At 40.9% G+C, this 25,235-nt stretch overlaps 1 protein-coding gene across 1 annotated transcript in view; it reads right to left on the bottom strand.

The window, feature by feature from the left end:
* b3gat2 (beta-1,3-glucuronyltransferase 2 (glucuronosyltransferase S)) overlaps window positions 1-19,163 on the bottom strand; it is a gene marked incomplete at its 3' end in the record, with an annotated part of 53,093 nt that extends 33,930 nt beyond the window's left edge. The window contains exon 1 of the mRNA XM_083922571.1: window positions 18,530-19,163. Within this exon, the coding sequence (XP_083778697.1) occupies window positions 18,530-19,066 (537 nt within the window). The 5' untranslated portion in view covers window positions 19,067-19,163. The remainder of the gene's footprint in view (window positions 1-18,529) is intronic.
* Window positions 19,164-25,235: the final 6,072 nt, after the last annotated feature.

Below are 25,235 nucleotides of genomic sequence, written 5' to 3'. Positions count from 1 at the left end.
GGGGGATACGGGTCACTCATAACTGCTTGTTTGTCAAATCAAATGTTTTAATTGAGTTAAAGGAGAAACTGTGCACAAAAGCACTTAGGTCCCAAGCCCGGCAGGCTCACTTTTTTTTTCCCACGCACGCACGTATCACCTCCTCTGCTATAACTCAATCCCAGGGGAAACACTGAAGAGGGATTGTGCCTTTGAGGTTAGGGAAAAACTGTAGCCTTGTTTGAATATTTTTCTAAAAGTCAGCAGTGATTAAAAGCACATCACAACGTGTGTTAACTTTATTAACATGTTACCACCAACAAGATCTTTCCATAACACAGTCGTAGGACTGGGTGATATGAAGAAAATCAAACAAAAAAGGAAATCGATATTGCAACAATATTATAGGGTGGACTGTTGGTGCTTCTACAAAATGATTACACAATGAGCTTCTTGTTAAGTTAGCATCAGTAATATGGATAAAATGACTGGATAAAGACAAATAATAGAACACCTACAAAATTCTGGTGAGTCCAGAACATTACATCCATTTGGTTCTTTAAAACCAGAAAAATACTATGATTGTAATATAACGATATCCAAAATCTAAGATGATATCTAGTCTCAGCATGATATTCATATAATATTGATATATTGTGCAGCTCTACCTGGCAGTAATTCACTGGAAAAACTGTTTTCACAGAAAAATTTAATTCAATAAATTGTATTTATAGTGCCAAATCAAAACAAAAGTTATATCAGGACACTTTACAGAGTAGGTAAAGACCACACTCTATGACTTATTTATGATTTACATAGACCCAACAATTCCCCCATTGACTACAGTGGCAACAAACATAATCCAGGTAACAATTATGTTTCCTTCAAAATGTAACAGATACAACCAAGGTTGTCAAGAGTAATTTTTCGATACCACATGTAGAAAAGCGATAGAATCTCTATTAATTATACATTCGATAGTATCAAAAGTAGCAAAGCTATAAAAAACAACAACAAAGACGACACTGCGTAGCTTACCGGCGATAGCATGCAGTTATCATTATCTTAACCTGCAATCTGCACTTTTCCAGACACCACAGCCACTGCAGGAGTCACAGATGACGGAGAAACTACATAACTGTTTCATAAATCCTACTGTTCCCCCTGAGTCACAGGTGTGGCAACCTTCTCTGTGAGTCATGTAAACAGACAAAAAACGGTAAAGCTGTAGGCTCTGATGGGACTTCATGGTGCATTTAGGTGCACCTCCGAGAAACTGTTGTTGTAAAGTAGCCATTCAGAAGTGGGTGTTTTTGTGAAAGCCCCGTGTGCAGAGTGTAACTGCATTTAATGTGTGCCTAGGACTTTTTTTTTCTTTTTGCTGTGCTATTGAAAGAGATACTGACTCATGAGAAAGCTTGGAAACTAGATGACTGTTGAAATAGGGCCCCAAATATTGCAATATCTTTATACAGAGGGTCCAAATTTTCCAAATTATTGGACGTTATGGATAGATAGATGACTGATAGATGCATATAACAACATCTATGACTTGTAGTTCCGGCAGCATCAGCATGGGTTAAACAAAGAGCTATTTTTGTGATCACCCTCAACAAATGGCCTGCAGCAGCAACATGTCTGTTGAAAGCTGATCACAGAACCTTCAGAAAGACTGATAATGGCTAATGATTTATTGAATTTTGCTGCTCCAAGGGGGGACTTGTGAGGAAGTACAAGTAGTATCCTGACTTGGCAGCTCTGACTGCAGCTGTGCATTCATCCCTTTAACGCCTAAATGCTAACCAGTGAATTGGTTCCCCTGTTTCTGGCTGTTGCCCAGGATTTCTTTACTGCCAATTCAGGAGTAAACCAGGAGCTCAGTCTATCTTTTATTCATTGATTTTACTATCATCTCATGATTTTTTACTGCTAACAAAACCCATTTCAAAACAGTTACTCCCACTTTGAGTTCTCATTGATGGGAGATTTTCTACCATTAACTGAGTAAAAGTGTTATTATGTTGAGGTCCTATTTAGGTTGACAGAATTTGAACAGCAGAGTTTCAAACACTCACCATTGCACCAAAAACCTTGGGAATATGGAGTCGGAAAAAAAAAATCAATGCAACCCGCTGCAAAAAAGGGGTTTCTATTTTGGCAAGTGTGTGTGTGTGTGTTTAACACTTATTTTTCACAGGAGGTTGAGAAAATCCATATTTTTTTAAGCAATGTACAAATCGTTACATTAGGAAGATACGTTCACGCCCCATCTGGATGCAGCTCTATGAAATGAATACAGCGTATTCAGCACAACACAAATATGAGAACAAGGAATGACAACTTCTTTAAAAATATAGTAGATTCTTTTAAAAATACTAGTGATTACTCACAGAAATGTCCTCCCTAGAAGGATAGTAAATATGTAAAAAGAAAACATCCAGCTGCCACACCTGGGTCAGGGTTGTCAGGGGGTCACTACAAATCAAGGTTTCAGAGAAGTAACGAGTCATACATGTTATTCCTATAGTCCAGAGAAGGAAAGTCAGAAACCAAAGAGCTCACCCATGTGATCATGTTTGTCATCAAAAACAAACTCTATAGCTTCCCCACAGGGGCTGAATTGGGGAAGAAAAAATAGACAAGGTTGCTATGAGTGCGCACAGTGGGATTTTCTGGAGATTAAGTATTTTTTTCTAGTCCTGAAATGCCAGAGCTCCACAAGAATACTTTTCTTTGGGGTGTGAAAACTCAAAAAATCATCTAGGTCAACACATGCAGTCTCCTTTTCATTGTCTGTGAAGCAGCTGCACCTTTTATATCCAAAGATAACAGCCATAGTTCATTGGTGTCTTGTGCAAGACACGGTTAACTTATTGGAGATCAACAGAGTTTTACAATTTAATCACAAAACAGGGATCCCAGGTGGAACTGTGGTGTGGTGGTTAGCACTGTTGCCTCACAGAAAGAGGGTTGCTGGTTTGAATCCCTTCTGCGTGGAGTCTGCGTGGGTTTTCTCCGGGTTCTCCGGTTTCCTCCCACAGTCCGAAGACGTACACGTGTTAGGTTCATTAATGACTCTAAATTGCCCGTAGGTGTGAATGGTTGTCTGTCTCTGTTTGTCTTTATGTGTCCTGTGATAGACTGGCATCCTATTCAGGGTGTACCCGCCTCACGCCCAATGTCAGCTGGGATTGCCTCCAGTGCCCCCCCCCCCCCCCCCCCCGGGACCCCCATAGGGACAAATGGATGGAGAATGGGGATCGCAGTATACTCTAGCATTCAGTTGAATGGAGTTCTCTCAGCAGCAGGAAACACTTCAGTCCTGTGCAACAAGTCTCATTTAGGTATTTTAATATTAATTTATATTTATATTAATTTTTTAAGCTCAGCGGTGCAGAGCAAAATACTTCTGAATACAATTGGATAGACTGAGACCAGAGCTATGAAACGTTAACTTAAAACAATCACAGCAACTACACTAAATGTGTTTCTGAAACCATTTAACGTGAGAAATAAAGAATACAGTAACAGATTTAGAATCATATCTGATCAACTGTCTACTTTAACAGATTGATCTGAGTTTTGTAAGGCTGTACAGACCTGCAGATTGGACAGTGGCGCTGTCAGTCATCGTCTTAAACCCGCCCCACATTAACAGTTGTGATTGGTCTGCACAAGGCAAGGTCAGTTGTAAATCCATCTGCCAGAACACATGAAACATCTTTAATGTGTTATGTGTACTAATGTCTGTTTGACCCATCCTCCCTAAGAAAACCTTTGTCGCTTGCTCTGAGCATCTAATATTGCGGCTTAAACTTGGAATCCTGGTATGTTTCATACAGATGCTCAAGGGTGCTTTGTGCATCGGTATCAAACACCAAGGGTCGTGAACGGGATGAAAAAGCACAGGTGCATCAAATTTTGTTAATGCTTGCTCAGTTCCATCAAGTGTCCCAGTAAGCCATGACAGTGAGCAAGGAGCTATCTTAGCTAAAGGAAATGTAGTTGGTTTTTAATGAAATCAATTACAGCTGTGATTTTCCTGTGATGACATGCCAACATTCTTACTGTGAAACAATTCTAGGTGGATAAGAGAAGGCTCCAAGATAAGCACTTGTATGACCTGGAGTCCGAAATGGAATTAAAACTATATGTAATATTATAAGAAAAAAACATTTTAGATAAGGGTGTTGAAGTGAGCTTTATAAGACCTGCTGACAACACAAGCTCTCTGCCATCACTCTCCACACTCTTTGCCGCACTGATGAATCTTCGAAGACTTTTGTTCTGTACTGTGCATTAGTTTGGTCTGTATATTCTGAGCCACCAGCAGACACTGTCTTGTGTTACAAAAGTCTCATTATCAATATGGATCTCTTTACGAGGGGGCAGGCGCCGCACTGAGATAACAAATAATTCATCTTTGCCGTACATGAAAAATAATTTCAGATGCAGCTTTGTGCATGACAACCCTGCAAGTTCTGACAAATTACAACACCAGCAGCTCAGTGAGCAGTAAACGTGTGCTATTTACAAGCAAACAAAAGAAAAGCTGGGGGTGAAAAATACAGTGCTGAGAGGAATCACATTTTATCTGACTCCCAGCCAGGACACTCTGTCTGGGAGCGCTGAGGCTCGGTCGGATAATCAACTCCGACTCCTTTCCCTGCAAACAAATAGGTGAGAAGTGAGTGGTGTGTACACACAAAGAGACTCTTAATGATGGAGTACATGAAATCCATTATGGATGTTCTCGTTTCCTGCCTCCTGCCCCGGAGAAAGAGCCGTCATTGTGCTGTTTGCGCACCGGGACGAGTGTTCGGCTGGCTGGGCCGGGTGTGATTTTAATCAAGCGTATTTTTATCTGTGTGTTATTAATATGCATGGCAGAGGCAATCGAAGAAAGGGAGGGGAAAAATGAGATGGGAGAAAATGAATCAAATTAGAGGGGCTGGGGATAGGCAATGAAATTCTTATGCAATGGAGCATGATATGTGTGCTGGGTGAATTTCTTCATGGGTTTAGAAAAAAATTATAGAGATGAAGGTGTGTGCATATTGGGTGTGTGTACGTTATTTCAAGTAATTCAGTACATCACTATTCCCCTCCTGACGGTGATTGCTTGTATTCTGTGGTGCATCAAAAGATCGTTAAAATGTTTTTGAAGAACATTTATTTGCTTTCTAACCATGACTGACATGAAAAAGATTATAGAAATCTCATATCTGCTAATGGATTCAGGACAGGCTAGCTTAGCTTAGCATAAGATCTGACAGCAGGGGAAACAGCAAGGCTTAAAGTGTAAATACACAGAAATGTAATTGTTGCAAATTGTGATTTTAAAGGCAATTATATGGTGAAACTATTTCTTCATGGAGCTTCCTGAAGTCTTGTCAACACAATGTTGCCAAGCGATTTACCAATGTGCCTGTATAGAGACTCAAACTGTGTCCCATGCTACAGACCTAAATACATCATACAAGTAATGGATGAATGGACTACATTTTGAAGTATAGAAAAACAACTGTGCTATGATTAACATTTTGCTTAATATGGTTCCTAGATAGAAAGTTAAAAAAAAAGAGTTGGAGGCACATTTACGTTTTTTCCCTCATTGAGAAATTCTGGAGCTAGCCTCGCCCCGCCCACCGCCGCTGCTCATGCTTGTGCTTGTGCTAAGTTGAGACATATCCGTGACTACATTCTAGCTTCTTCCCAAGGTCGACCTGTGAAATAGCAGTGCAAATCAGGATGGCTAAACATTGGAGAGATTCAGCCATAGGCTTAAATGTTTGATGGCCCACTTGCGTGCAAATGGTCGACTCACAGAGCCCCAAAGATGGATAGCATGAGCACAGAGCCCAGGCTTCCCACTATGGTTTGGCCGTCCAGACCCAGACTCTGAATGGTAAGTGTACTTAGCATTTATTTATGTTGTTTGTTAGCTTGTAACTGTCAGTGGCTGACACTGCTGTGATGGCAGTGTGTTTTCTCTCTGAACTGATTGGAGGACAGCCCTGGAGGTTTCAGATTTCTTTGCTGGTGTTGTGTCAAAGCCGTTCCCCTGTCAAATAATGTTTTACATATTTCGACAGCGATCGGTTTATGAATAATGACATGCCAACTAAGGCTTGCCCAGGATACGTAGAGGAATGCGGAAAAAAATATTATCAGTTTCCCCTCCAAAATTCATGGGAAAATTTGAATTTTCAAATATCAATATATCATTATATAACAGAATATACTTAATATGAGCTCATATAAAACCTCCTGGATAGATTTAACAAGCACTGGAGATAACTGAGAACACAGGTTTAAGAGAAACATGGCCTTAAGGTTTTGGGTTTAACAGCTTGTGTGAATTTTATTTCTTTTAAACTGGTTCGATGAATGTCGGTTTCTTTTTTAAAACATAAATGTAGCCCAGTCATTGTTACAAACAGACGTGAGCGAGGGCAAAATGGGGATTTGATGAGGGAGTAGAGAAAGTGTATAGTCAAAATGCAAAGTCAGAGAAAAAGGGCAGTGGAAATAAGCAGAGAGCTGGTGCATCACTCCTTTTTGCACTTCCACTGGCCCTTAAAAGCCTTCAACCTCTCCGTCACCTTGCTCTCTCCCAATCCTTATCCTCCCACCACCGACAGTTTCTCTTGGCGAGGTCTGTCCCCTTTCTTCCCCGACATTACAACCCCCCACCCCCGGCTCGCACACTACACTGTAATTATTATAATTGCTCATTGGGTTTGAGGAAATTGAATTTCCCTTTTTGCTCCGGTTCCTTTATCCCACCAGTTTCTCTTTGTGATGCCGCTTGGACACTGATCAAATATATCCTTAATGTTTGCATGTGTGTCTTTGGACCAACAATGAAAAGAAAAAATGGACCAATATAAGATAGGAAAATATCAACACTATGAATGAAAAAATGAAAAATTCATCAAATCATCAAATAAATTGAAACAACTCTGGTTCCAAGTTGAAAAGATCTTTCCGCAAACCTGGATTTCTACCATCAATACACAATGTGAAAAGCCATATCAGAACTAATTATAATGATAATAATAATAATAAATGTACACTAGACACATTATTGGCACCAATGGAGAAAGGTATACCTGAGTCACACTTCAGCACCATTTGCCTAAGTGCCTGCTCCCTAAAATAGTTGCTGTGACTGCCGATCTCAGGGCCGGGGAGCTCAATTATTCAAAAAAGGTCTGACAGAAGTGTGCCTGGCTGACAGGCTGCTGCAGCGGAATCAAACAGCTTTGCCATGCTGCCGTCAGCTGAAAAACCCTCCATCCCCAGAGTCAGCTTTTCAGGAATGAAGAGGTTGAAAAAAAAGGACTGCTTAATTTTCCTGATGGCTTGTTACTCAAGCAAGTTCCTTCATTTTGAAACTGACCCAAGACAGACAGAGTTGGAACCAAAACAATAGACTTTTGCATACTATTACATTACATCAACAAAGAGGAGTTTCAAGTTGGGATGCATGATATATATTGGTAAATGGGAATAGTATTATGTATTCCTGAGATAATTCAATTATAGCCGTTAAATTATCAGTCGATAATATGAAGCTAAATTTCTTTCATTGACTTAAATCGCGCAGCATCTACGTCCTCAGATACAGTAAGTGGTGGTGTGCATAGGATACAGGTTATGAACTTATTTTTAAAACACCAAAATGTGAAATTATTGCTAATTGCCATGAGAAGCAGGTAATTATCGGTTACCTGTATCGGCTGAATCCATGCCGTGCACCACTAGTTTTGAGGAAAGTCTATCAAGGACTTTTCACCAAGCTTCATGCGACAAATGATGGTCATGTCAACACTAGCTACGTAGTGGGGAATTTATCAAAGACTGCGTCTGCCCTGATGAGAAGGAGACGTTTGAAAAGGTTTCCTTTTCACGTCAAACAGTGATGAGGCAGGTAGAGGACATGGCGGAAATTTTGGAGAATAGACTGAAAGGCAAAGTGGACGAGTTCATTCACTTTTCTCTGGCCCAGGATGAGAGCCGTGACATACGGGATACAGCCCAGCTCCTGGTCTTCATTAGAAGGATAACAAATGTCTTCTATATTTTGGAGATCAATAAAAGGCACCACAACAGGTAAAGACTTATCTGACAAAGTTAATTCATGCATTTAAAAGCTGGGACTGTCCTGGGGAAAATTAGTCAGCCTGATCAATTTTTCATGAAAAATAATTGCGCACAGCTAGTTTAAAATACAGATATTTCCATTCAATTTCATATTCATTTGGTTGGTCCGACATTGATGCATAAGATCCAAAGATCGATCTTTTAACCTTTAGAGACCTGTCGGCAATATTGGCTGACATTATTGTCATTAAGAGGTTGTAGCGGACTCCGTTCTAAAGCTTGCGTGAAGCTATTGGTATCATATGACACTGGATGACCTAATGCATCCATTGGTACCATGTCATAGCTAAGACCTGGCTATCTTGTCGGGAAGGGGGTTAAGTAAACCTCCCAATTAGGTCTTTGCAGATGTATATATGTAAATATCTCTGCACCACACTCTCTGCATTAAAGAAAGCACTTGTAAAGTTTTTTTCTGGCCACTCAATACTCACAGACTGTGGAGTCTTCCCTAATATCCATCCATTACATTGGTACTGCAACTGAAATATCCCTAATCAAATTGATATTGAATTAAATCAATTGGTAAATTGAATCTGATTCGGTCCTTCTAAATTGTAATCTAATCATCTCAGGAAATCAGTGGTGAAACCCAGCCCTACCACATTCAAGAGTAGTTTTATAGGACATAAGGATCTTAATTATATAGCTCGGGCCATCATTTATATTGGTTATGATAACACTTTACTCAGCAAAGTAATTTGCAAGATCCAACAGCAGTCAGACATAAAACAAGCCAACAGTTGAGTCAGATTATCTAAATCCTTTTATTTGGAGGTAAAACCAAAAGTGAGTGTCAGTAATAATCCCTCATCGCATTTAGAAAAACTGTGCATGCACAGATTAACCCAGAAATTATGGAGACCCAAAATGTTGAATAAAGTTGTTGTCAATCAGTCAAATCACACAGTACTGAGCCAGTACTGTGAATGACCCTATTGGCCTTGGCAAAGCAAAAGAGATTAAAATGACCTGCAATAAATTAATGGGAAAACACTTGACAACAATGACCCAGTAATGAAGTTTAATTTACTTTAATTTAAGTAAAGATGAATTGGGTTGACTTGCAATTTATTGGATACATTAGTGATGGATATTACTCAAACATGCCATTTTGATAATAACTTTGCTAATCTGGCTAAGGCTAATTTACACTTGTCATTTTAAGTGTCTCGTATGCAGTTAAATAAGACACTTTCATTTACACTTAGTTACATAAACGTGTCTCATGGCCGGATCAAAAGTATGATTTCAGTTAGTCTTCTTTTCTGGGCTCCATGTATATCAGGGCCAGACCTCCTAGTCGAGATGGAGGTGCTAATGCACCTGAAGGATTCGGGTAAGTGCCTTGTTGCTTTAATAAGATAGAAAACAAACAGCTAATTTCAGTGTATTTTTAGTGAAACTCTGCAGTTATCACAGGGACAAAGGAGACAGATTATGGATGTATTAAAGAGATACTTTACCTATTTTAATCCAGGTCTGTGTTATGGCAATGTGGGCTTTGAGTTCAGATGAACAGTGTTGGCCTGTCACCATAGACAAGGTCGCTGAGAAACAATGCATCGGATATTTACTATCTATCGTTGGATTTCAGCACATCTCTGATGCTCCATTCCTCTGAGACTGGAAGAAAGACTGCCACTGTCATCTGAACACAACTCCAGTAATGTTAAAACGAGGAATTCTGTATCACCTTCTCAACATCTGGCTAGAGTGCGTCTCAACCTCCAGTCTTGAATGCTTCTTGGATGTTTTCACTCTTTTGAGATTGGATAGCTATCTGATCTGCCCAAGATGCATGAAGTGACTAAGTGTAAATGGGGTCTCACTGCTCATATTTATTGCCACAGTGACCTGTTCCCAGATCTCAGGAATGGCCTTGGTTGCTATGCTATCCCTACCATGAGGAATCACAACTTTAACTTTGAGTATAAGAACCATGTTGTAATAACCCAAAACTATGAATTAAGTTGTATTAAGTGTGCATCTCACAGGTATTGTTTTACCTTTAACTGTGCAATGTGCACTTTTTAACACCGAGGAGCTACATTTCTGTTGCTGGACTGTAAAAGTAGAATCTTTTCTCTGTTTATTTTTCTCCCACCAGAGAAATCCTCCCACTGTGCTATGGGAGACATATTTCACTAAAATAACCCAAAAGTCATCAACGAGGCCTCATTCATTGTGGCTTAGGGAATTTTCAACCATTACAATTTCATTATGCTGGGTATAAATTGGGTTTTACTGTCAAATGATGGTTTAAACGCTGTTTAACAAGCGTGTCTGTCCTCCCAAGAAAACATTTCTGGGAGAAACTATGACAGCCTAGAGAAACCTTTCGTGATTTTTGAATGAAAATAGTTAAACCTAAAAGTGATATAAAAAAAACTGTATTATTTATACAAAATAAACCCCATGTGGTCTAGAGTGAAGGAGCTCCCCATGTTGGCAGCAGACTGAGTCTCGAGGGAAAAAATACTAAATCACCTTAAACCAACAGGAAGCAGTGTGTGTTAAGGGCTAATCAAAATGTAATTGCATGGACTGAATTAAATGAGCAGTCTTGCGTTTTCTGACACCCTATTGACTGCCGGGAGGCGACTCAGCCAGAACGTGTCGCGTGCATAATAAACCTGAGACCCAACTACTGTGTAGCAGCACTGAATACATCCTTTAACTCTTGTCTTAAAACTAAATGCCTTTCCACCTGACTACTCACTCTGGCAGAGAGAGAAGGTGAATGCAGGGAGACTTGTTAAACATTTGCTATGTACCAATGTTTTTTCCCTAAGGTTGGAAGAAGCAGGGGGGGTTGTAACACATTTTGCTCAATACTCTACGGTAGTTTGTAGCCAGCTCGGAGCAAAACAGCCTGGGCAGCTACTTTCATGTAATCAACAACCCACAGTCAAGAATGAGGCAGATTTCGTCCCAGCTGGGGTTCCTCATTTGTTAATTGTGCAACCGCAGGTCAGAAATGCGTTGTTTGTTGCTCTACAGAGGCTAATAGAATAATAAAATTTGTTAAAATATTGAATAAAAAGACTTCTTTTCGGTGGTTAATTCAACATGGCTTAAGCTCCCACGCTCTTATGCCTAAATACACATTACATGAATTATGAGTTACATAATTATACTTTAGCTTACCCAATCTTTAAGGAATTAAGGTTGTACCCATCTCCATGTTACTATTTACTTCCAAATATAGTTTTTAACATAGGCTGTTCAATGTTGATATTTCAAGAAAGGCAGAGGATGCATTTAGTGTTGGAGACATTTAAATATAAGTTCCAAGCACAAACCTAAGGGACTGGAAATTGAAGCCAACACAGTAGTATGGTTGTGTATGATTTACATTTGAAAAAATACCAATACATGGAATTCTGTACCGGTACCCAAGGGTTACTTTTTTTTTCTCTCTGTAAGACCACAAATATCATTTCAGATGTAAGAATAATTCCAAACCTATGTATTGCATTTACTTAGAACATGTTATATAGTGTAAATACAGTACTCTGTAGGACTGATGTACAAGTTATTTGGTTGGTACTAAGAGTAATATCAAGTTTGATAACCTCCCTACACAAAATGTGGTGATGATTTTTCTATAACTCGCCCATTTCAATGATATATATAGAGAGAGTTAAACTCCATGGGGAACGGAGGCACAGGGTATGGAGGCGGGGTGCAGCTGGGGTTTTTACCAGCTACACAGACTCCCTCGGCAGTATGTGTGTGTTTGCTGCCAGCTTCACTGTGTGCCATTAATGCAGTTGGTTCTGCAGGTGGAAGCTGTGTTGCCTAACATTGCCCTCTGGTACAATGAGGTATGCATCTTAATAAATTTAAAACAGATAAAACTTGTCTTTTTCTCAGTTCTAAAAGCAGGCGATTTGAGTGACAGGTGGCCAACGTAGACTGTGGGCTTCGTTTGGCCTACCTCAGCTCAATCTTTACTCTAACCCTACTATGCCCATTTTTGGATAAAGCACTGCCAAGATGGGGACGGCCAGAGCTGCCACTTTGAGCTTCATTTTGGCTCTTCACAACCCTATTGGTGATGTCAGAGATTACGTCCATATTTTATAAAGTCTATGTTGAGTACCCTCAGGCACTCATCTTCAGCCTCTTATCCGGAGTCGAGTTGGGGGGGCAGCAGCTCCAGTAGGGGACCCCAAACTTCCCTTTCCCGGGCCACATTAACCATCTCTAACTGGGGGATCCCAAGGTGTTCCCAGGCCAGTGTTGAGATATAATCTCTCCCCCTGGTCCTGGGTCTTCCCTGAGGCCTCCTCCCAGGTGGACGTGCCTGGAACACCTCCCTAGGGAGACGCCCAGGGGGCATCCTTACTAGATGCCCGAACCCCCTCAACTGGCTCCTTTCAATGCAAAGTAGCAGCGGCTCTACTCCGAGTTCCTCACGGATGGCTGAACTTCTCACCCTATCTCTAAGCGAGACTCCAGCCACCCTCCTGAGAAAACCCAGTTCAGCCTCTTGTACCCGCGACCTAGTTCTTTCGATACCCAGTCTCGTAGCGTATAATGTAAAGAATTATTTTTTGTCATTAATGATGGAAGAGTTAATAGTTGCTGTAATCCTCAATGAGGAGCCAGGGGAAGTCAAATTGGACGAGCACTGTGGGTTTTGTGAAGTCATGCTATGAGGTAATCCTTTTTAGCCAGTGCGTAGACCCATAACTCTTTACATGTATGTTTTATTAAGCTTGCGAAGCAGATATCTAACTAAGATTAATTATTATTACAAAGAGTCACAGTAAAATAATATTTTAGTTGCAAAAATGTCAACTTTTTTATCTTGGAATATTATAAGATCCACCCACTATAAGTACAGTTACTTATAGCCATCAGTCTAAAGCCTGCAGACAGCTTCTGCAGGTTATTACTGCTGTATGACAGCCTATTATCTCTCTATGACAGGTCATTACCTGCACAGAGGAGCTGGGTAATGCAATGGGCAGGAGGACACGGACAGGATCAGTGTGCTATCAACAAATCAAACAGATGCTTTTTACACTGAGCTGCAGGCACGAAATCTAAGACTATGTGTCAGAGTAGACTTAGCTACAGTACACTGGCTTCACAATACTGAGGACTTTTACTTAAGTGTTGCATTCAGGGACAATACGGAGGGAAAAGCCATCCAGAGTCAGAATGTCATTCTAATTTCAACCTGATTTCTTTAGCCTGATCCAAAAATTCCCCTTTGCTGAATTTTGATTAATTGGACAGACCTCTGAATCATTTTTCTGTAACTTAACTAAGCATGATGGACTGAGCACCAACCCAGACTTCAGTTTGTCCTCAGCTCATTTTTGTGTTAAACCGAGCCGGAAAGTGTTATTGATTAATCAATTAGTAAAAGCACAGAAAATGATTCAGCAAATATTGTGACGATCGATTTAAGTCATTCATCAAACATAAATACTGTATATATACAGGTTCTGTATTCTACACTCAGAATATTAATATAGCAGCAAACACATATTTTCTTTGCAAAGATATAGTGGAGTAATGGCGTTGTGAGCAGAGAATAAAGTCACACTCCCTCTGTGTGTTTCTTTTCTTTCTTCTTTCTTCTGGCCACGTGTGCATTGGAGTCCTTCCCCATGATGTTGGTTTTTGATGACCTGGGAATGCGAATGGGTCATTCGAACGGTTGGCTGGTCGCTGCTCTGCCCTGTGCACTGGTCGGGCCAGGCTTCTGCAGTGGATCGGTGCTCATACGGAGGTTATCCACTGGGACAATTGACCTCACTGCTCTAAAAGCACTGGGGCTGGTTTCACAAAGATAGGGTTTGACGTAGATCTATCTGCTAGTGAGATTTTCAATTAAAATGTCTAGATTAATCTAGAAGCAAAATAACTGTAAGACTGACCAAACACTAAAGACCAGTCCAAAATGACTTCGCGAAACCAGCCCCTCGTCCCCCCGTTGAGTGTGAGCTAACCATGGAGCTAACTGATGCTCTGTTTGCACTGCAGCTGTAAGCGCTGTTAGTGCTTTAGCTCTCCCCATGTCCTCCAGCCTCTCTCTGCCTACCTGATCTGCTGATCAGCAATATCAGCTCTGAATGTGCAGTCAGAGACTTTGAATTAGAGGTGAGACAGTTCAACTGTGTATCTGTGTCACGAGTGTATTGATTCCAATGGGAGAAGTGAACGTGAACACATGTTGTGATTTTGGTTTATCCTTAGCCAATGGGAGCACTATTTCTGTTGTTAGCTTGTGGACAGCAATGCTAGCCACTGCCATCACAGCTAAGCCACCACCACCTTTGCTTGTCAATTCAGTGGTGAAAGCCGAATGAAACCATTTTTGGTCCAAATGTCATCATGTTTTCAGTTTTTCGAATACAGCACCTTTAATTGTTCTTGTATCATGTAACTAACTATTATTCGACTGTAAGAAAATAAGCAAAGTTAAGACTTCACCTTGGTCTTGAGGAAATTCTGATGGCCATTTTTTCCTGAAACTTTATAAATCAAACAATTCAAATGATAGTGAAAATAAATCCTTTACATTGTGTCCCCTGGTGAGCTTGACTTCTCTTAGAAGATACCCAACCCACATTATCAGCCATCAGGCTTTGTTGTTGCAAACAATCAAAATGAAAAAAAAGCTGCAGAGCTCAGATGAAGTGCGTCAAACACATGCAATGTAAATGTACTTTGGGCTTACCCTGCTGTTTGCGTAACATATTTTATATGTGAATGGGGATTGCTTCCAAACGAAGAAAAGGCCTTTTCAAAACAACATGTTGAACATGCAAACATACATACACATACAATTTTCATCCTGCAAAGGGACAGTAACATGCTCCGGTAGAAGAGAGCACTGCATTTCTCGATGGGTTCATTATCATTATAATCATAAATCACTACATTAAAGCTCATTAGTCGTTAAATCACTCTCAATTTATATTCTAGTAGTACAGAACATTAAGGTATATTCCTCCTGTTTTTACTTTATTATTTAGTGTAGCTTAATAAGCTATTAAATGTTTTGCATTCAAACATTTTATTATTGGAGCATATCCAGTAATTTCAGACTTGCGTCCAGTTATCATTGAAGGGCAGTTATCAGAGTGAGCAACCAGAAATCAGAGAAGCATTCTTTCAGTGTTTGTACTTTTTATAAGACTATTGTTTTGTTGCTTCTGTGGCTCGTCTTTCTTCATTAACTGGACTTCTAGCCCGGTGTATTGGAGGAAGGCTGTGTGTCTTTGATATAAAGGACAACTGATCGTTAACAGTGATGTGAAAAGAGATACCCATAAGACCTAACAGAAACACACTCTCAAACTTAGTTACATGGAGGTATCAGTATACAAGGTCGATGCAGGCATATCATGTAGCCAATATGGGATTTTTGAGACAGATATTGATTTTAGAGGGAAGAAAATTCACAATGAAAATATCCTATGTTGACTGTTCACTGATTTTGCACCAATAATGCATGAAAAATAAAATAAGTAAAATTGTACTGTATGTTCACTATCAGTCATATGATGATAATTTATTTAAAAGACAAACACATACGCCGATATCGATAGATACTGAAGAGGTGCCACTTCCCAGCAGGTAAGGAAGGCAACTGCACAGGTCAGTAGGGGGCCCCCGAGGGCTGACAAACTTTAAACTACAGCAGTGACAATGTGCAAAGTTTGCAATAACAGTAGGAGACCTGACCTTATATATAAATATATATATAACAGTAGACTTTCCTTTCAGATAAATATGAGGGCAGGGGCATGAAAAGGGTAAAATTGGAAAATACGGAATATATATATACATATATTTATATTATATATCTCATTAAATTGAATTTAGGAGACCAGTTTTACGATCAACTCCTAACAATCACTCCTTGTATAGACTCTCTCTCACACACACACACACACACACACACACACACACACACACACACACACACACACACACACACACACACACACACACACACATGCACACACACACACACACACACACACACACACACACACACACACACACACACACACACACACACACACACACACACACACACACACACAGCTAGAACAAACAAAATGATTTACATACACAAACCTGCTTATGAATTTAGTGCCGGCACATGGAGCAGTAGAAAATTGAACATCAGCTGAAAGAAATGGCAACCCTGCTGTACCAAAACACCCGAGAACCAGCACTGCCAACCGTTTCTCTCATCTGTCTTTCTGTCAGTCAGTACTCCCTCTCATTCTTCTGTTCTTTCTCTCACTCATTTATGCCCTCACTCAACCAAGTGTCCGTGTTGTTTCACCGCTGTCATTACAATACATTGATTTAACAATGGTCTCTCAGGTGAAACAAGCAACTCCCAAAACAGGGTCTGAAGCCTCCCTGGGGTTTTTTAGCAGGGCTCCAGTGTGTGCCCATAAACACGAAGAACCTGCGAATTTCACTGTTTGAAATCCTTTTGAAGTGGAAATGGATTCCCCAAATGGGAGAGCCTAACAGAGACTTTTCCTTTGCAGCATACAGTAATAGTTAGTATGGTACAAACACAGTCAGAAATGGGGGGAAATAAGAGCCTTTACCCTCATAGGGCTGATGGTGTGAAAAAAGGTGTTCAAAGTGTAGCCTACACGCTGTTAGATATGTAAACCTCTATTATCTCCCCACATTACATCAATAACTAAATCTGTTCTGAGGTGTATCACTAGAGCCAGACAGCTAATATTGTATCAAATTGATTTCAATGAGATATCCTGTATTGCTGTATATGTTTTTTCTGATATGTGGCAATATGAAAACCTTTTTTTAAATAACATATAATGCAGAAATTGGTTGATGGGATCTAGAAATGGCATCATATAGCTATTTTTATTTATTCTTCATTGAAATGATCAACAGTTGACTGATACTACTATATAGCTATATCATTTATTTTGATCATTCTTTATTTAAATTGTCATACATTGCCTGAAACTGAACATGTTTATTTAGCTATTTAAATAAATACAATATATTTAAGTTCCTTATTTATTCTGTATTTTTTAGTGTACATTTCTAGAATTGTTTGACAATGTAATATATCGTACGTATAAGAATGTTAATAATATTTATTTAGGAAAGCAGAACTCTGAGTACCTTTGCAGTGTCATATAAAATCAGTGAACAATCCACAGAAAATGTCTATTTTCATACTAGCTTAATTTCACTATATCGGCCACCAATTGGTGCCTTCCCCCTCTAAAATCGGTTTCAGTATCTGCCCCAAAAATCCCGTATTGGTCGGCCCTATTCATCAGGGCTTATCAGGTTTGGTGGCAGGCTAAAACACTTGTGTCCAAGTTGAAAGTACTTTATATTTAGTCAAGTACTCTATTAAGTCGCCTAAAATGTTCTAATGGACCTGCTTTCTAATTTATTTGACTGCAGTTAGTAGTTACTTTACAGTTTAACATTTTACATAGTCTAAATAAAACATGTGATCAGCAAATAAGATATGACACAATAAGCATACTGTTGGATTAAACAACGCAACAGTATGTAAAGAAGTTAAAATGGCCTCCCTTTACATTGGCTACAACATTGTAATGTTGACACGTTCATGCATCTATAACCTAATCATTTAAGGATATAAACATGACCCTGAAAGAGGTCATCCTTCATAATGAGTACTTCTGCTGAAAGGCAACAAGCACAACTAGCACAGGCGGTGACACAATAAAGACAATGGTGCTAATACGTAATGTAACAGCAGCACAGGTACAGCAGAGCCATGAAGTCAGTGAACTGGCTCACTAAGTCAGTAGTCAGCTACACTAGTAGCGTGCACAGACTTTTTGAAGGGCAGGGGTGAAAAGGAAAAAAAAACATATAGCATGTCCCCTCGTAGAAGCCACTTTGGCACATGTCTTGGAACCCATGGGGACACTTTAGCATGGGTTTTGGCTTCCAAGAGGGCACTTTGGCACGCGTTTTCAACAATTGGGCATAAGTAAAGTTTTGCATTAACCTAGGTATGAGTTTAATTTATCAAATAAGTTGTTTGCTAAATCCTCTTTGAGAAGTTACATTGTGTTGAGTTAAATATCCTATATTTTGCTGCAAGCTTTAAGTTCATATTTTACAAGGCCTAATTTTTATGCAGGGCTTTTTCGTGTAAAATATTTTAAATGCAATAAACTCTGTGCGCATGTTTCCTGAGTGTACCACGTGGTTTTCAAACTGAAAGACTCTAAATTGGCTATCAAAGTTGATGTACACATAAGCCACCATGTCACTCCCCAACATGATGCTCTATGTCCGCGGTGAAGTGATGAGAAGTGAACAGGCTAGACTAATATCCAGTAAATGAATATCCAGTTACCTCCTCAAACAACTCCAGGCTGTAGGTGTTGTCGTCATCCGCGAAGAAAACTACCCCGGCGTCCCGCTTGCTCCGGTGCTGCCGGAGCCACGCGAGAGCCAAATTCCTCTGTTCGGTGGCGCGTGGCATCCCGGTGCGCTTGAACCTGCGGGGAGTGAACACATTGAGGTGCGTGTACGGCACGCCGCACCGGGCCAAGAAGCGCGCCACCAGCTCCGTGCGCGTCGTCGAATCCTCCACTACGATCCAGTGGAGCCGGGGCACCTGGCGGAAGGCGTGAGCCAGACGGGTCAACTCCGCTTTCTGCACCGGACGGGTGTAAGTCGGTGTGATGGCGTAGATAACCGGCAGAGCGGACTGGTTGTGAGTGCCACCTACCCCCGGTGCGCCGGTCCGAGCCGCCCGCTGCTGCGCCCTGCCGGTCCGGCCGGCTGCTGGAGCCCGAATCGCCCTTTTACTGTCGATGTCGATCATGATGATGACAATAAGGACCCAGGGCAGCAGGATGAAGAAGCGGCTGAAAAACACTGATTTCATGGCGAGGCTGAAGTTACCGTGCGCCCTCTCTTTCACTCACTCCATCACAAACAGAAAGGCACTGAACAACTCCGACCCTTCTTTGAAATCCTGTGCTTTTATTCTTCCGGACCACTCAACAAAAGCAGGCACATTTAGTCCATTCCAAACTATGTAAACCACGAATCCTTCAACTGCGTTCCCCCGTCCCGGCGGGACCGTTTCCCCGGAGTCCCCCTCCTCCTCCTCTCCCTGTGCTCTCGGATGGGACTTGAGTGATTCTTCGTCGTCCTACCCTCCTCCAGCTCACTCTCTCGCAAGCCCCGTTAAATTCCCATGTCCTGCCGTCCTCCAGCGCGTGTTTCCAAAGGAGAAAAACAAGCCGGAGCGGTCCTCCCTGCAGCGGCTGGTGATAACCCACCGATGTGCGCCGCCGAGGAGCATCACTTGGCGAGGACGGAGCGCTACTCTGAGTCTGAGGATAATAAGGCAGGAGGGGAGGAGCAGGTGCACAGCAGAGGAGGGGAGACGGGATGGAGGAGAGAACCTGGGGAGAGAGAGGGAGGCGGGGAATCGGGCCTTGGTATGTTTTGCGCATCAGTGTCCGCTGAGAAAAAACCCAGCTGATAGAGAGAGAGAGAGAGAGAGAGAGAGAGAGAGAGAGAGAGAGAGAGAGAGAGAGAGAGAGAGAGAGAGAGAGAGAGAGAGAGAGAGAGAGAGAGAGGGAGAGAGAGAGAGAGAGAGAGAGAGGGAGAGAGTAGCATGTGGTGTAGTATCTCATGCTGTGTTTGTCAAGAATAAATTATTAAACTAAAAAAATAGGAGGACTTGATATGAGGACTCGCGGGACATGGGTGCCTTCAGGGGTCTTTGAGAGAGTTTCTGTACTGATAACCCCAGATTTCAAAAATTGACCAATTGCAATTATATTTCCTTATATGGCCTAGTGTTTTCCAAACTCAAAACAATAACTCAAAACAAACGTGTTTTTCAAATGTCAGGACCCAGTTATCAGAACTGGGTATAATATGACATCATATGAGATCCACAGGAGACAGTTTGACAAAGATTTATTTTTAAGTATAGACAAAAGTAAGTAAGGTTGTCATACCAGAATTTTAAACGTCAACACAATGCAAAAAAACAGTACCTCTCTCAATACCACAGCTAATAGAAAAAAATGCCCTTGCCACAGAAAATACCATCCTTTTCCCACCTTTCTTACATCGTTAAATTAACAACCTGCAAACAGTGCTGGTTCAGAAAAAGTCACCAAACACACACTAACACAGTTGATTTTCTTGTCCATGTGGTTTCATCTGTGCAGCCTTGAGTTAAAAATCTGATGTAGATATGCTTTTTTTTTTTTTATAGCTTCAATACTTGAAAGGCACAATTTGTACCGTTTTGTAAAATGGTACTGAAAAGTGTTGATACTTTTGACAACCTTAGATGAAAGTTGAGCAAATATGCCAAACGTAGTTCTAGCTTGCTGATCGATTTTGGTGCCTAAACCTAAGCATCACCAGACATAACTGTTGCGGCTCACTTCCATTTTGTAAGTTCTCACACCAATTTTTGTGCAGAACTTTTCGTAAAATATCATAAGAACCTGTTGATGGGAATATGTTTGCCCATGATGGGGTTTATCGAAACAGATTTGATCAAACGGGCAGGGGCAGATGTGGCTCAAGCCCATTTGGTCCAAGTGTCAAGCAAGTTCCAAGTCATATATTTCTCAGGCAAGTCAAATCACAAGTCATGTCCTTGGTGAAGGCGAGTCCAGTCACCCCCCCCACCAGCAGTATTTACAAAGATACAGTTTGTAAAGAGAAGGGACAAAGTATAAGTACCTGTCTAATAATGATATCGGCCAATTAATCTAACCTGTTAAAAAAGTATGACAATGATTCTAATTTATATTATAATTATTGATATTCAGTAAAATATATGTATTCAGAATAAAGAAAATACTTAATAAAAGCTTAATTCTTTTTTTAAATTTGAAACACAAGCCTTTAACTTGCAAGTCTTCACAATGCTTACTTGAGTTGACTTGTGTCCGACTCACAAAGTCTCAAATCCACATCTCTGTTCGGGGGTCCTTGAATCACACAAGAGCTGGAGCTCCTGGCTTACTGGTCTCTACTTCAGCTGAGAAGCTAATCATTGATGGTTAATTATGCACACAACATGGATCAAGAGATCTGTGGAGTGGAAAGAGAAGAGAAATCACTGAGCCACGCTAATAGAGTTGGTTCACAGCGATTTAATTGCAGGAAAACAAGCTCATAATTTCACAGGATGAAAGCACCTTTGATTGTTTGGATTAGGTATCGGCCTGGGAAAGCTGAAGTCTACGGACGGAGGTGGAGACTGGTAGTACTTTTTCAAGCACTATGTTTGGCACTATGAGACCTATCGAGTATTGCATTGTCCTCAAACAAAATGACTTTCGGCCCTCATCAATCTCATGCACAATGATTTGAGTGAAAAACAAGTAATGGGCTCCCCCAATGATGAAGTACTTTCAAGAGACTGATGTGACGAGAGCAAATGTTTCATCAGGCTCTATACCAATATTAAATTGTCATGCTTAATCGACCTTGATTGCGTGTTCTTCCAACTGTTCACACACAAGTCATTTGGTAGTTAAGATGACTCATCAAGCAAAATGTAATTTTTAATGAGATCATTTGGACTGAAATACAGATAGAAGCAAACACAGAGGAAGGACGGTATTTCTATTTTACGTAGAACATTGAAAACAAGATGATTCATCTATAGAGGTTTTCTCTAAGAAATGAAATTCTGTACTATACAATAATACTATACTGTATAAACAAATGTCTGTGTCACTCAATTTGTAGCGATACTTGACCCATTTCTTTTTGAACGTGTTGTGAGTGAGAAGTCTCAGCAGAAAGCCAAGTTACGTTACAGTCATTGGAATCAATCGACAACTCTGTCCTGACATTTTATGCCATGGTACCATATCAATCGTACTCACTGCTCTTTCGAATCCTGCTGTCCGAGGTTGCACTCGTCATGTCCGTCCAGTGTCAAGTCATGACTCCTTCCCTGATCCATCAATCTTTGTGAAAAATCTTCTCCTCTCTCCTCCTTCTGTCATGCTGTCACACCTGTCAATCATTGTCAACTGCCTTGTCAGTCACCTCTCTCCATATTACAAATGCTGTTTTAGGCTATATATAGGAAGTGTGTGTGCCTGTGTGTAAGTATCTAAATGACGGGCAACTGAAAGGACAAATTGAAGTAAAATTGTAACTTACACAATTCCATAAATATCAACAAAAACTGAACAATTACTTTGTTAAGGTAGAATTTAGGACAGGGCGGTTGCATTGAATTGCAACAGATTGTACAGGTGCCTCTGCTGGCAGAGACAATTAGATGATAACTAACAAAAACAAAAGCTTTGCCAGATGATGCAGTTTATTTTCAGTGGCAGAATGCTGACAGATTTAAACCTCATTGGACAGAAAACAGTAAAATTAGAAATGAGCCTGATGAAAAGCAAAGGATAAAAGAGCTTATATAATGAAGACATACTCGTTGATTTGAACTAACAGTGGGATCTACTCTTTTCTTTGAGCTAGTTAGCCTATACCTCCAAATTTAAGCTATGCTAGCTCGCTAGCAGCTGGTGGTTTACAAACTAGCTAGTCTCGCATTGCCAGTCCATGCTCGGCTACACCGGCTAATCATTCTGGGATAGGGGGAAAAAACGCTCTGGCTTGTTTGTATTTGTTTTTTAACCAATCACAATGGTCTTGGGCAGATGTCAGGCTTAATCCCAGCACTGTAGTCCTAGCCTACATCCAGTAAAGCAGACTGCAAGTTAGCTGACCGCCCCCGATGAACTATGTCTGTGAATTAATGAAAAAGAAGTTACAAACAACAAGAGCCGAACTTGTGAACCTTTATCCGATCATTCTTTCATCAGTAAGACACCTGTTCATCAATAGAGGGTGATAAAATATTAATAGGGGACACAACACTGCAGCATTGTAGAATCGCGAGGCTTGGTCCTGCTTGGACCTGGAAATATTACAAAAAACATCACGCCTAAGCTAACGTGTTAGCAAAAAGTTGTTTATTTGCACCTACAGCAAAGAGCAACATTAGCATTCATGTTGTTTTTGAGAAAAAAATAACATGTATCATATAAAACAAGAAAGACCAAATGTTGCAACAAGATCATTATCTTTCACTCTCAAGCAGTTTTTCAGTGTATCTCACTCTGTTGCAACACGCTTCACTTTGATCACCAGCTTTTAGCTTTGATTGGCATACATCTAGCTTGCAACTGGGTTTGTGCATCTGCTGTTTGATGCTGGGTGTGTCTTGTATATTTTTTGGAGATTTTTTCCGAAGAAAGCTGCCTGCTCAGGGAAAAAACGCAATTAATGAGAAAAAATGAACTGGATTGAAAGGCTCCAGTTGAGGGAACCTATTGTGGTGGTAAACTCTCTGTAGGTTTGTTACACCAAGCAACTTGCTGTAAAGATTGACTTTATTTGAAGTTTGTTTGCAAACTAGTGCTTTTCCCTTGAGCTCTGAAAGCAAGTGTTTTTTTATTTCTGCCTCCAGAGCAGCTCTGAGAAATAGCTCCAATCTGCTCAGCATTACCTGAGCACTTTGTCAAAGTGTAATAGCTGTTGATGCAGTTAAAAAACAATCAAAAACCCACACACATTTTCAGGTAATCCAGTCTGTTGTTCTTTCACCCCTTGAATGCATACACCAGTCCTGGTTCCGCTGTCTGTATGCTATTAAATGCATCACCAGTGAAGAAGCTGGTCCCAGTGAAGTCAGCCTGGATGATGTTTTCCAGCAGAATTACCTTTGACACGGACTTGAGTCAGCGCCCTGCCATCAGAGCAAGGTTGGATTTGGAGATGCTGCTGATTTGACCCCGAAGGCTCGGCTAGAATGTGACATCATCAAATGTCAGTAACCTGCATGATTCAGGGAAGCCACGCAGTGTGATGACACACAACAACTGATGCCTCGCCTGCTAGTGGCAGAATGCTGCTAGTGGATGGAAAGTGGGACTGCACATTCCACCTCTCACATTTGGATATAATGCAGTTTGTCATACTTGTTGTGCAACTGGTCACGTTGTCTTTGGGAAGTCCTTGGACTGATATAATTAAAGGGGACCTACAGTATTATGCTTTTACATATTTTCTGTCGGGCGGCACGGTGATGTGGTGGTTAGCACTGTCCACTCACAGCAAGAGAGTTGCTGGTTCGAAACCTGGCTGGGGCCCTTCTGTGTGGAGTTTGCAAATATCCATCCATCCATCTTCAGCCGCTTGTCCCTATCGGGGTCGCGGGGGGGCTGGAGCTGATCCCAGCTGACATCGGGCGTGAGGCGGGGTACACCCTGGACAGGACACCAGTCTATCACAGGGTACATAGAGACAGATAGAGACAAACAGAGACAGACAACCATTCACACTCACATTCACACCTACAGGCAATTTAGAGTCATCGATTAACATGCATGTCTTTGGCCTGTGGGAGGAAGCCGGAGAACCCGGAGAAAACCCACGCAGACAGAAAGCTACACGATAAGGTCAAAGAAAGCTGTGATCTTGGTTGCAAATTTTAATTTCTCAGCCATCTCAAATCGTGCTCCTGCTGGAACATATCCAGTTGCGTTTGGTTTTGAAGACTTTATTGGTGAAATCCCACTATGTAATCCGTTGCAGTCAGTCTTCTGCAGCATTACAGGGATGGAGGACAGAGCAGACACCTGGAAGTGCTGACCAATCAGGGCACACTGGGCTTTTCGTGAGGGGGTCTTAATGAAACAGGCGCTCAAACAGAACATCTTAGACAAAGGGTGAATACAGGTGCAGCAGCCATGAGCAGTATGAGAAAAATAAAGTGGTCTTTACCTTAAAGCATGTAAACATGTTCTAATAAAAACACAAAAAAACATGTATGAACCTGAAAACAACTATAATGGATCACCTTTGACATACAGCTGAACTACTCCATTAACTAAGGCTATGTTATATTGGTCTGGGAACCAGACAAATCCACAGAGCTCTAGCCCCTCTCACATTCAGACAGATTTCCAGCAGCTGGAGATCTGACAGGACAATCTCAACCGTTTGTGGGGCGGGTTTAAGATACAGACTGACAAAGGAGCCTC

This window comes from Echiichthys vipera, assembly GCF_963691815.1.
Source record: "Echiichthys vipera genome assembly, chromosome: 11".
Taxonomy (NCBI): domain Eukaryota; kingdom Metazoa; phylum Chordata; class Actinopteri; order Perciformes; family Trachinidae; genus Echiichthys; species Echiichthys vipera.
The sequence above is the reverse complement of the archived record's forward strand: the minus strand, read 5'-3'. Positions and strand labels throughout refer to the sequence as shown.